Below are 14,292 nucleotides of genomic sequence, written 5' to 3' on the forward strand. Positions count from 1 at the left end.
GTTTTCTGGTTATTTATGGCCATGTAGCCTAAATTTTTGTCTCCTGCTATATGCTACAAAGTAGTTGCAACATAGGGTAACAAACTGTCTAATCACCTCGCAATACAATTGCCTAATTGACACATTATCACCGATAGCTCTTGTTCAATATATAATGCATGTATCACATGCATAAATACAGCAAGATAAAAAAAATGTATTTTGCTGCAGATAAGCTTTTTACACTTTAAAAAAAAAGTAAATTCAATAGTATTTTAAATCTATCTTTTATTTGACCGATGGATTTTACTAGAACTGTTCACACAAAGTGTAAGAGATCCCATTTATGTCAAATCCACAAAAGTAGAACAAAAGTTCGAGACCATACCTCTATAACCTATTGTATTATTAATGAAGAAACTAGTACAATGTTCAAACAAATATACTGAACCATGCAATGTGCCAGTTGTTCAATGGTACAACTTAGATGTAGTAGCTTATAAAACTTGTTTTGTTTGCAAAATCGGTCACCTTATCCCTGTATAAAAGCCCAGATATGTTTATTTAACGTAAAAAAACGAGTTTCAAAAGGATTGAAAAAACTGTACCAACATATCTACATTCAAACTTGGAGAAAGTTTCTTTTTTGTTTCAGCATATATATTACGACTGATAAGTCAGTAATGGTTTTCTATTTCTTTAGCCAAATTTCTAGTGACATGAAAGTTATCAATTACTTGAACATGTCCATTTTTAACAATGAAATGCTAAAAGGCTATGCATGCGATTTGTTTAGATTTTAAGCCATAGTGACATGGTGGAGAAATTTTATACCCTGCAGATCACAGGGAATCGGTAGTGTAAGGATAGTTTAAAAAAGTAATTCTAGAAAAAACTAGAAATGTGTCCATAGGACACGGATGCCCCCACACGCCACTGTTCTGTCAATCTTATGACTCTAGGTCAAATATTTTTTGGACTACATGTGCCACAAGTTGAAAACTAAAAATCAACAAAGGGCAATAATAATGTTAAATTTGGTCGCAGCAAAAATTCCTTCCTTTACTACCATCTACACATTAAGGTTGTTGCTCCCTGTAAGTTTAAGCAAAATCTGCCATCCGGTTTAAGAGGAGTTGCGTTCACAAAATTTCGACACAGTATATAATGAAAAAATCAACAAAGGGCCATAATTCTGTTAAATTTGGTTGCAGCAAAAATTCCTTCCTTTACTACCATCTACACATTAAGGTTGGTCATCCCTGAAAGTTTAAGCAAAATCTGCCATCCGGTTTAAGAGGAGTTGCGTTCACAAAATTTCTACATAGTATATAGTGAAAAAATCAACAAAGGGCCATAATTCTGTAAAATTTGGTCGCAGCAAAAATTCCTTCCTTTACTACCATCTACACCTTAAGGTTGTTCATCCCTGGAAGTTTATGCAAAATCTGCCATCCGGTTTAAAAGAAGTTGCGTTCACAAAATTTCTATATAGTATATAGTGAAAAATCAACAAAGGGCCATAATTCTGTTAAATTTGGTCGCAGCGAAAATTCCTTCCTTTACTACCATCTACACATTAAGGTTGTTCATTCCTGGAAGTTTAAGCAAAATCTGCCATCTGGTTTAAGAAGAGTTGCATTCACAAAATTTCTACATAGTATATAGTGAAAAAATCAACAAAGGGCCATAATTCTGTAAAATTTGGTCGCAGCGAAAATTCCTTCCTTTACTACCATCTACACCTTAAGGTTGTTCATCCCTGTAAGTTTAAGCAAAATCTGCCATCCGGTTTAAGAGGAGTTGCGTTCACAAAATTTCTACATAGTATATAGTGAAAAAATCAACAAAGGGCCATGATTCTGTAAAATTTGGTCGCAGCAAAAATTCCTTCCTTTACTACCATCTTCACCTTAAGGTTGTTCATCCCTGTAAGTTTAAGCAAAATCTGCCATCCGGTTTAAGAGGAGTTGCGTTCACAAAATTTCTACATAGTATATATAGTGAAAAAATCAACAAAGGGCCATAATTCTGTTAAATTTGGTCGCAGCGAAAATTCCTTCCTTTACTACCATCTACACATTAAGGTTGTTCATCCCTGTAAGTTTAAGCAAAATCTGCCATCCGGTTAAAGAGGAGTTGCGTTCACAAAATTTCTATATAGTATCTAGTGAAAAAAATCAAACAAAGGGCCATAATTCTGTTTAAATTTGGTCGCAGCAGCAAAAATTCCTTCCTTTACTACCATCTACACATTAAGGTTGTTCATCCCTGTAAGTTTAAGCAAAATCTGCCATCCGGTTTAAGAGGAGTTGCGTTCACAAGATTTCGGGACGTACGGACGGACTGACGGACGGACGGACAAGTGCAACGCTATATGCTCCCACATTGTGGGGGCATAAATATATTCTGTATATATATATATATACATGTATATATAACTATATTTTTTCTAGAATAACTTTTTTAACTATCCTAACACTGTGCCGAGTCCTTTTGCTGCAGATATTCAGTTTATGCTTTTAAAGAAGTATATACAATGTTTTATACCCTCCAGGCCAGGACTAGTCAGAAGAAAAATCAAAACATCTCCAGGTTTGAATCATTTGTTAATTCTGCAACAATACAACCGTTAAAGCTTACTGTTTAGATATGTTAAACATTAAAACTTTGCAATTTCCAATTTTAAAGTTATTAGTATTAACTAAATGAACTAATCTCCTTTCACAAATTCATAAATGCATCAAGGTCTGCAAGGTTTTTCTGAATTTTCATTTTTTTAAAACTTTTTTTTACACAGATCTCAAATAGTAATCAAAAACAACATAATAATTTCAACATCTTTATTATTTTTAGTCTAAAGAATTATTAAAATATACAACAAACAGGCGGCAGTACAACATTGGTCCAATGATGACAAAATATTTAAATTTCACTGTAACTTACAAGCACAGGTACTGATCATGATGAACAAAAGTAAGACAAATAATATATTTACAATAAAATGGTATTAAGAATATTTTAATGGAACATAAAATAATGATAAAATGAAACAACAGAAAATGCTTTTAACAATGAAATAAATATCAATGTGCTACTTACTATCACCTTTCAAACTAATCACATCATACTATTGCAATTAGAAACAGCATCATTGCTACTTAAAGAAAAAACACGAGTTTAGTCCTGCCAACAAAATAAATCTGTAAAAGATGACACATATTTATACCTCGGAGCTGCTTCTTTCCCTCGGATGTTTTAATGAAATTAAAACTCAATATTTTGACTTTTTAAATACTCTGCACTATCATAATTTAGTCCAAACACAATGCAGGTCATGATTAAGTCTTATGTCTAGTGAGATTCTTTGTCATTTATTTTTGCATTGAATTCCAGCCATTATATGACTGCTGTTGACCATAGCCAGCACCCCCATTACCATAACTGTTTTGTTGTTGTGCACCAAATCCATTCATTGTTCCATTCTGATTACTTGAGAACCCGCCTCTTCCTGCACCACGACTTCCAGCCATTCCAGTTCCTGTGGCTCCACCTCTACCAGTTGTATTACCAAATCCTTTTGTTGTATTTCCAAAACCTTTCTGTTCACTGTCACGGTTACCAAATCCCCCACGACCACCAGAGTCAAAGCGGGAGCCCCCTCTACCTCCTGATCCACCACCAAACCTTGATCCACCGCCGAATCTTGATCCACCACCATATCCTCCACCGCCTCCACGATAACGACCTGAAATTTTTTTTAAAACTATCTTAGAACAAAAACTATATATTGTGGGTTATCTCAGCCAATACAGAAAACAAATTTATCATATGGCTATATGCCATGTATCCTAGGCTTCTTATTACTTCTATGTAAATGTCATGGAAATATTTGAAACTGTTTTCATATATACCTCTGCCAAATCCTCTAGAACTTTCTGCTAGTTGTAGTAATTTTGGGTTGACAACCTGTTTAGCCTCTTGTAAAACATCAATAAGATCTTTTGCTTGTTTTATATTGCCTGGAGTGAAGAATGTGTAAGCTGTTCCTGTGTGAGAACTTCTACCTGTACGACCTATTCTGTGTACATAGTCTTCTGATGAGTTGGGGTAGTCAAAGTTGATCACAAATTTTATGTCTTCCACATCTAGATAAAGGAAAGCAATAGAAATTATAATTAAGTCTAAATGTGGATTTCTAAGATTCCATCACCACATCCACTTTCTCTGAAATAGTCAAATACTATATTAACTACAGAGGATTTTCTGGCTTAGTCAATGGGTCTGAGGTCAAGTGTTTACTTGTACAGGACTAAAACGGAGTAATTATTTTCACACCAGTGCTTTTAAAAAGATCTTTGAAAAAAATATATGAAAGTTTGTAATAGTCCAATACATTTGACACTTAACACGTTCATTGATAATATTGCCAGAAAACACTCAAACTGCAAACCACTCCATGTCAATGCTGTAATTCTGTTAACATATCTACAAGTTCTGAATGTAATGGCAAGACAATGTTAACTTGATATTCTTTTTATATATAGATTTCTTATTTCATTAGAGCATACTATTGACCATTAACAGTTTCAAATTCTGTTTAAAATGAACAGGAAATATTCTAACACTTAAAATATTTACCTTAAAAAAACAAAACAAAAAAACAACAAAAAAAAAACACTGTATAATTACGAAAAAATTGAATGATATTCTAAACTTTAATCATTCTGCCAAATCAACTTTATATTTACAAAAGAATTGAATGACAAGACTATAACATTAATCTATCTGCCTAATACTGGCCTCAGTACATTCCTGAACTCACTCTTGCCTTTTCATCCATGTATAGTGCACGACAATACCAACATTATAAATACCAGATTTGTTGCTGGTGAATTCTCTCCTGTGGCAGGGCTCTACGACATGACATCACCACAATGTAGTGAGGGAGGGCAATTATTATCTTCTGCAGCAATCATGATAGCGCCATACATAAAAATTTGCCACGTCAGTCATGTCAAAGGTCATTTTTTTTTGCGTCAATAGAAAATGCAAGTCCATGTTTATCATATATTTTATGTATCCAGCTAGTCACAGATTTTATATAAGATTAAGCTGAACTTCCAACATAGAGCAACATTCTGCAGACTGTGCCCAATTGGCTGTCAGCTTTTTTCACCAAGGTCCTAACTTGACCCCAGACCCAAAACTTTCAGCCACATATTAATATGCATATAAGAACAGCATACATGGAATCAATGTTTTATAGACATTGTGGGCAGTCTGACATTTGCTTATTTCTTTCAATAGATTTTATAAGACGCTGGCAGCTGTTTTTTTCCAGACTGCCCAACAATACCCTTAAAGTTACTTTAAAAAAAAAGTTAATTGGTAACAAAAATCCACCACCCCTTTATGATGACTTTAAAAATAACTCAGAAAAATTAATTATATGTAATAAAATCTTATCAACTGTGACATCAGCATTTACTGGATATGAAATAAAAGCATGGACTTCATTCATTTAAAATAAAATCTTGAAAAAAATGTAGTGCCAAAGCTCCGCTCTGCTTTACTTCTAAGGTAATTCCCTCTTGTATTTTGTACTTACATGAAGTCCACAAGAGGGTTGAAATAAAGATGAAAGCAGAGCCATCATATGACACTTGAATGGAGCCACCCGAGAGTGATCTCCTTTAAGTCCACAGTAGCCTCCCCTCAATCTTCCAGTCTTGTCATGCCGACATTGAGCCTTCTGCCGCATTCAAGCTGATCTTAATCTATGAAGCTATCAACAAGGAAATGGAAAACAAATCAAATGTACATTTGCATAACAAAAAATCAGATAGAATATTACATTATTGTACTTTCCTTGTTGAATATTAATTAAATTTAAGTTTACTGAGAAAGATAAATCAAAACTATTTTTAGTAGAACTAAAAGTATAATAAAGTGATGAAAATGGCCAACACTCTGTTTTAACAAACCTAGTCCACGGGAAGCAACGTCTGTAGCTATCAGAAGCGGTACTCGACTGTTTTTGAATTCTGTAATATAAAAAAAAAAGACCTCAGATGCATCTTCAACAGTATTCACTTCACGAAACTCTTGATGTCAGTTTTTTTGTTTTTAAAGAAAGGTAACATTGAAGATCATCTACTCAGCTAGAATTAAAACATTCAAGAAATTGCTACTAAGATTACAATTTGGTTGTTATTACATTGAAAATATTTATAAATTTAACTCGCTAAATACATATTCTATACTTAGTTTAAAAGACATAACACACTTTACTTACCACTTAAAACCCAGTCTCGTTCTGGCTGAGATTTATCACCATGAATACACAATACTGGCCACCTGATTGAAAATAGAATTATGTTTATAATTCATTTAAAATAAGTAAAAACCACAATAAAATTATGTTTGTTTGGATTTTACAAATTATCACATTTTCTGTAATTTCTCCTAACCTTCCTCATTCTGGCATTCCTGGATAACTAACCAAGAAATGTCACCTTGTCTGCAAGTGACCGACTACCAATCCAACATGATTTCTGAATCAGCAGTGCGAGACAAATGACCTAATGTCATGTCTGACAATTGTCACATAAAAATTTGCCTTGTCCGAGGATCAAAACAGCAAGTGAAGATTACAAAACCGATATTCTTCCAATTGAATCAAGTTATTTAATGGAGATAATAAGAGTTACAAGAATTCATGAGAATAATATCCAGATAACAATAAACAATTTTTATGCATTCTTAATAATTCATATCTGTGAAGAAGCTCACCCATCTCTTTTCATTCTGCGTTGTAATTCATCAGCTTTGCGCTTGGTCTCTACAAACATAAGGGTCTTGTTTTCTTTTTCCTGCATGATTTCTTCCAGTAACTTCATTAACCTACAACACAAACAATTATGGCTATAGTTAAATTGGAGACTTTCTGAGTAAACATTATGGCCGACAAACAAGTCATTTACAACACTCCATTACTATTCTTTTTATTGTATTTTAATTCACTCATATGGTGATCAATACTTTATAGGGATATTTGTATGTCACTTATAGTTTGAGGTCTCACCTGCAATACAGGTAGCAACTCTTGCATCTATGCAAGGACTTTGTAATGTAATGGTTATACTAAGGCAATAACTGATAATCTTAATTACGTGTTAATTATGAAAAATAAATTGACTTTACATAAATTTTCTTATACCAATGTTTGTGCCCTTACTTCATATCTTTCTCTGCTTCCTGACAAACATCAATTATTTGAAGAATGTTATGGTTAGCATGAATCTGTAGAGCCCCAATATTCATCTGTACATAATCTGTTAAAAATTCTTCTGCCAACTGTCTAACTTCTTTTGGCCAAGTAGCACTCCACATCAAAGTTTGTCTGTCAGGCTACAAAAATTTAAACAGTTTCAAATAATTTTTGTTATTACAATGATTAAACTTTCAAATAACTGCAATTACTTTAAAATAAAGTTTTCTTCAATCCAACAAAAAAATCTTACCCTGACTTGTTCTACAATCTTTCTGATCTGGGGTTCAAAACCCATATCTAACATACGATCTGCCTCATCTAAGACTAGATATGTTGTGCGTCTGAGATTGGTCTTTCCAGTTTCCAGGAAATCTATAAGTCTACCTGGTGTGGCTATACAAATTTCAGCACCTGCAGAAAAAAGTTTTCTCTTTATGAAGATACTGGCATTTCACTTACATAAAAATCTAAAATTAGAATGATCTTTTTCTTGAAAATATTAAATGCTGATTATATATTAGATGTTATTACATAAGCAGCTTTCTATGCAAGTCCTAACATGGTTTGTACCAAGTATATATCAATTCTTAAGTAAGAAAGGCAGTGATTTTTTCCCCTGTATTTTACAGCCGAATAAAGGCTGTTTCCCCTAGCTCAAAATAGGTATATTTTCCCCTAAAAAAGCTAATATTTTCCCCTGTAATGCCCTGTGCACTTCTTCACCAGAACCATTACTAAACAGCATCTGACTTATTATATCAGCGGGAAGACAGAAAGCTGTCCATATAGCCTCTGCTATGTACCATGCATGTAAAATTAAATTGAAATTAAAATATTATACAATGTGTGGGTAAATTCCATTCTCAGTTGCTGGAATTTGATTTTCCCTTTCTCTGATTTAACACGCTATATTTTCCCAGAAAGCCACAGGTTATTTTGAAAATTGGAAAAAAAAATCACTGAAAGGAAGCATTTTTTTAAATATTTAAATTCATAAAATACAAGTTTTGAAATATAAAATTAACAGCGTTAAAACATCCCCCCCAACATACAATATTCCAAATATTTATTTTAACTATTAACCGACAGATAAAAAATTCAAATAATGTAAACCTCTTTCAAGATCTCTAATCTGTGGTCCCTTTGGTGCACCACCATAAACACAGCAATTTCGTATACTGGATGTAGAGCCAAACTCTGAACAGATTTCTTGTACCTGTTGTGCCAATTCTCTTGTTGGTACAAGGACTAGGGCTATAGGACCATCACCTCTCTCAAGGTATGGTTGATGATTGATATGTACAATTGATGGCAAAATAAACTGAAATAAAAATTTGTAAAACATTTAAAGTATACTCTTTATCAAAAAGTTTCACTTCAGTAACACTTCAAGAAATTCATTAATTAATGAAATAGATAAAGCTGATTTATTAACATATTTCAACCTTGTATCCAAATTTTTTAAAAATGATAATAGAGATACTACTAATCCTTTATTTCTGCATAAGTGGTGAGATATACAAATGATCATTTCACTCAATGCCAGAGACTGTCGCATGCCAGAGGATCAAACCAGCAACTTGATTAATATTACAAAGCAGGTCTGTTGCTTAGCTGGCAGGTACATATTTAATAAATCTGACTTAATATTTTTTTTATTTTTATTGATATCACTTAAAAGTAAGGTACGTTTCAAATAAAGCATTAACTTACAGCAGCAGTTTTGCCTGAACCAGTCTGTGCAATTCCTACAACATCTCTACCAGAGAGAGCTATAGGCCAGCCAACAGCTTGTATAGGTGTGGGCTGTGTCCAAGACTGGGAACGTATACAGGTCATCACATATTCTACAAATCGAAATTTCAATTCATAAACAAATGATTCGACATGCCGTTCATTTTACTTTCAGAATATTTTAAAACTTATTATATATCAAAAGCTTTAAATACTCTTTGAATATTTTCAATAAATTCACAAAGCACAATTGCAAAAATGTTTTAATATAGATGACCAGTCTTATATCTTCAGTGATAACCTAATGCATATGCAGCCATTCAGAAAGACTGTCAGACCTATGTACCTGTCCGGTAAAAGTTATGCAGGTCCAATGAATTTTCACATGAGGTCCATGTAAAAAATACCAGTTATCAACCTTCTAGCCCTTACCCGCAAAATGAAATTATATTACTAAGCACCAATTGCTTCTGGCATGCACATAGAAATTAAATTTGGTAAACTTTCAAAGCTTACCATACCTAACACATTGTAAAAAATATATTCCTCCGGTCTTCAAATAGACTGCATATGCTTTGCAATGTTATCAATTTTATTGTGCTTCTATGTATGACTTGATTTCATGTACATATTCATTTCAGTACATAAAGATTCAATTAACTGAAAATTCACATAACCATTGCAATAGACTCGTTAAAAGATCCTGTAACAAATTTTTTTTATGGTTTTATATCATAAATATGATGCTCAAATTAAGATTTATCAATTTTGTTCCAAAAAACAATATTTTATTACGGAATTTAACATCTCATGTAAATAATTAAATAAATATATATAATTTCATACAACCTCAATTACAACATACAGGATCTTTAAAGGATTGAATCTAGAAGCTTTCTGGTTTAGGTTAATCAGCAGTTTTGCCTGTACAATAGACACGCAAGCACCATTAACATGAGGTTTCTATTGCTTTGGCTAATGAGGTTATGTTCCAAATTACAAATAATTTACTTTTTTCCACATTTTAAATCAAGCTACAGGTGACAATGATAACCTTTTTAAAGCTGTTATCTTTAATTGGTTGCACTGTAATTTGAAACATAACCATCTGCTTGAATACCAACCTGGAAAACAGGCTTCATCAAAGCTTAATATTGGTTTTGCAACATTATGTCCAGTGGAAGTAATTTGGTTGGCACTACAATAGGCCTGTATTTCAGCCTGAAAAAGAAGTTGTCTTCCAAGTTAAAACTAACTGTCAGACATTCATTTCATTACAGAAGTAAATATATTACCTGGATAATTAGCTTCATCAAATGAAAGAATTGGGTTTGGTACATTTTGTCCATGTTTTGTAATTGCATGGGCAGTAAGATAAGCTTGGATTTCCGTCTGAAATTTGAAAATGAACACAATCCAGGTAAGAAAAACTGGAATCTTGAATTTCTGAATCAAGGTCTGAAACATCCACAAAAATCAAGGTCTGCAACATCCACAAAATACATGTAAAATGAAAATGTTCATATTGTTAATACAATGGTACACTAGCTCAAACAGCAAAAAGATATGGGTATATTATGCACCAACCAGCCGGAGGGGGGGTGGGGGAGGTTTGGGGGCTTTCGTCTGTATCCCGCAAATTGCCAATGTTGCCCTCTTCTATGGATTTCAAAGCGGTACAAGTCAACCCGGCCCCAAACCAATGTTATTTCTAGTCAACCCGCCCCATTTTATTTATTTATTTATTTATTTTTGCTTTAAAATATAAACAATTATCAAGAAATAAATAAAAATTAACAACAAAAACCAAAGTTTAACGATGATATCGTTTATTATTTATTTTATATAAAAACTATCAATATTAACAAACAAGCAACACATGCATAGTTTACTGTTTTTACCGTCGCGAAAATAAGGTGACGTCTATCTTCAACCTTAACCTCTCTACGATAGAAGTATTAAGAAACTAGAAATGTGTCATCATGCCACGGATGCCCCCGCATGCAGCCAAAATTTCAGATGTAATAATATTTAGTTCCAAATTTGTTTGCACAAATTATTTTTTTCATTTTAAGTTCAAAGCCCTTAAAACTTTTCAATGTTAACACAAACCATTTTCATACAATGTTCAAGGCACTGAAATTATTCAGTCTAAACCTTTTGAAAATAGCATATTTCATATTTGTAGCCAAAATAATGGCTACATTCATTTCAGTGCTGAAACTGAAAGTTCAAAATTTTTCCAACATTCAAGAAAGATAAGTTTGTCCAAAATCATTGAACCACGACCAAATTCAAACTTAAACTGCTTATTCCTAAGATGTATCTATATTATTTTCAAAGTGAAAGGGACATAACTCTGCCAAAAAGTCATCGAACCATGACCAAATTCAAACTTGACCTGGGCATTCCTTTGACATATCCGTATGTCAAGTTTGAGTAGTTGGGTAGATAATGAACAGAAACTGTAAATTTCATATTATTTTCAAAGTGAAAGGGGCATTACTCTGCCAAAAATCATTGAACCATGACCAAATTCCAACTTGGCCTGGGCATTCCAAAAACATATCCATATGTCAAGTTTGAGTTGAATGTGTTGTACCGTTGGGGAGATAATAAACAGAAACTGAAAATTTCATATTATTTTCAAAGTGAAAGGGGCATAACTCTGCCAAAAATCATTGAACCATGACCAACTTTGAACTTGACCTGCGCATTCCTTTGACGTATCTATATTTCAAGTTTGAGTTGAATGTGTTGTACCGTTGGGGAGATAATAAACAGAAACTGAAAATTTCATATTATTTTCAAAGTGAAAGGGGCATAACTCTGACAAAAATCATTGAACCATGACCAAATTCGAACTTGACCTGTATTTTCTCATGACATATCCATATGTCAAGTTTGAGTTGAATGTGTTGTACCATTGGCGAGATAATGAACGGAAACTGAAAATTTCATATTATTTTAAAGTAAAAGGGGCATAACTCTGCCAAAAATCATCAAACCATGACCAAATTCGAACTTGACCTGTATTTTGTCACGACATATCCATATGTCAAATTTGAGTTGAATGTGTTGTACTGTTGGGAGATAATGAACGGAAACTGAAAATTTCATATTATTTTCAAAGTAAAAGGGGCATAACTCTGCCAAAAATCATCGAACCATAACCAAATTCGAACCTGACCTGTATTTTCTCATGACATATCCATATGTAAAGTTTGAGTTGAATGTGTTGTACCATTGGCGAGATAATGAACGGAAACTGAAAATTTCATATTATTTTAAAGTAAAAGGGGCATAACTCTGCCAAAAATCATCAAACCATGACCAAATTCGAACTTGACCTGTATTTTGTCACGACATATCCATATGTCAAATTTGAGTTGAATGTGTGCAACCGTTTCTAAGATAATGAACGGAAACTGATGATGACGGAATGACAGAATGACGGAATGACGGAAGGACGGAACAGGGTAACACTATATGCCCCGGCCATTACATGGCGGGGGCATAAAAACTAAACTTTTTTATTGACAAATCATGGAAAAGAAACTTAATGTGTTCAAATCATTACTATGTTATTGTATGTTAAAAAAAAAAGAAATGACCAAAAGCACACTAAAGTGTTTCCTTCAACAGTTTTTAAGTAAGATTAATTATAAAGATGCTGCCATCTACCACAGGTATCGCAGGTCACTGCCTCCTGTCTGTCACGCACAATATATCCACAATCAATACAGTTATCAGTCATATATAATGACATAAAATGATTTATAAACACTATAAATTTTTCAAACACTTATTGATATTCCAATACTTTTTACACAGTAAATATTCTTTGAAAATAAGTTAATAAAATACGAAACAAATATTAATTATACTGATGAACGTATTCAATAAAAACATTCAAATGAACTGAAAAAAATATTGTTATACAAACCTTTTAACTCGAAATTCTATGCATTTCTTTCTAATTTTCGCATTAACACTTATGAAATCATCTTAAGTTTACATCGAATTTAAAGGATTTGTTTTCACAGATTTTGGGGCCGGAATGACCGATTTTGGGGCCGCATTGACCAAATAAAAATACTGTTGGCCAGATTGGCCAATTTTGGGACCGGGTTGACTGTAATTCTTTCAAAGAGGTTCTCAAGGATAGCCTAGGTAAGAGTTCAGAGATGCCAGTGTTTAAAAATTATAAAGATAATGGCTTTAACTTCATGCAATATTTTAAGTCAAGAGACTGAAAGGAAGTCAGGGTATAAAGGCAAAGATCTTACCATGATTAATCATATAATATGTCACCTTATTAATTATAACTTGCGGTTCTGAATTTTAATGCAACTTTTACTATTTTCTTAATGATTATGTCATGGAATTTACAGATATAAAAAATCTGTAAAATTATGGATCGTCCAAAATTTACAGACTGTCGGTAAATATCGTGAAACCCTAGACCAGTTAATGTTCATTTTGGGACGATTCATCAGCGGGGCATGTTGATATATAACTTATTAATATACTCACAGGTGATCTATTTGTTACTCTTGGATGCTCAACATAAAAATTCTTTTCAAACTTTTGTAGTCTATCCATATCCCACTTTGGTTTTCTCAGTGTTGAACCTGGCTGTGAACCCTTTTCTTTTCGTCCACCAAATCCACCACCACCTCGCCCACCCCCAAATCCACCACGACCTCCGCCAAACCGATCATCTCTTCCACCTCTTGATCCACCAAAAGATGATGGTAAACCATGTGAACCTAACCTGTAAAAATAAAGAACTTTATTTAAATTAATTTTTATACCAGCCAGGCGGAAATGGAAACCACCACGAGGACGTAGGTCCCATTTTCGGGTTAATAAGAAGCAAAACATAAGACAGTAGAGTATATAGATCGCCGTTAAAACAAATTACTTAAGTAACATGAAAAGAACAATGTTATTACGATTTTTGTCTCAAAAATCTATTGGGAATATTTTCCAATCTATCGAGCTCGAGGACAAGAAAATGGCCGATGTATCAAAATATTTTCTACGCAATATATTATAATAAATTTCCTTGAGAAAAAGAATAAAAAAGTACATAAAAAATCTTACCCCAGCGGTTTTCTATCAGATCTGCCAGTCGACCCTGTCATTCTATCTCTGTAAGACATGATTATGAATTTTATAATATTTTCAGCACTTTATTTCTATCCACCACGCCGAGCTGCTACAGTGAGAATGACGTCAGTGGGGAAAATTACTACTCTTGAAAGAAGTCATACAAAGTAAAAAATAAATAAAAAGTC

General features: G+C 33.2%; 1 protein-coding gene and 1 long non-coding RNA gene across 3 annotated transcripts; one reads left to right on the top strand and one right to left on the bottom strand.

Annotated features, from left to right (window-relative positions):
- Positions 1–1,255: 1,255 nt before the first annotated feature.
- Positions 1,256–2,382, top strand: LOC132737952 (uncharacterized). The gene is made up of 2 exons (XR_009626801.1): positions 1,256–2,066; positions 2,240–2,382. It is a non-coding gene; the product is annotated as an uncharacterized LOC132737952 (long non-coding RNA).
- Positions 2,383–2,808: 426 nt separating this feature from the next.
- On the bottom strand, positions 2,809–14,252 carry LOC132737953 (uncharacterized). 2 transcript variants are annotated; one of them, XM_060725337.1, is made up of 12 exons: positions 14,099–14,252; positions 13,526–13,766; positions 10,114–10,210; positions 8,969–9,102; positions 8,369–8,576; positions 7,506–7,666; positions 7,220–7,392; positions 6,775–6,885; positions 6,278–6,339; positions 5,967–6,026; positions 3,894–4,127; positions 2,809–3,727 (listed from the first exon to the last, which is right to left on the bottom strand). In XM_060725337.1, exons 1-12 carry the CDS (start codon positions 14,155–14,157, stop codon positions 3,354–3,356), a joined length of 1,914 nt encoding a protein of 637 aa, XP_060581320.1. In that variant the 5' UTR covers positions 14,158–14,252; the 3' UTR covers positions 2,809–3,353. The 2 variants fall into 2 exon arrangements, with proteins under 2 accessions (XP_060581320.1, XP_060581321.1); XM_060725338.1 differs by lacking the exon at positions 10,114–10,210 and adding an exon at positions 10,285–10,381.
- Positions 14,253–14,292: the final 40 nt, after the last annotated feature.

The sequence above is a fragment of the Ruditapes philippinarum genome, unplaced genomic scaffold (assembly GCF_026571515.1).
Source record: "Ruditapes philippinarum isolate M1 unplaced genomic scaffold, ASM2657151v2 ctg3939_1_1_1_1, whole genome shotgun sequence".
NCBI lineage: Eukaryota > Metazoa > Mollusca > Bivalvia > Venerida > Veneridae > Ruditapes > Ruditapes philippinarum.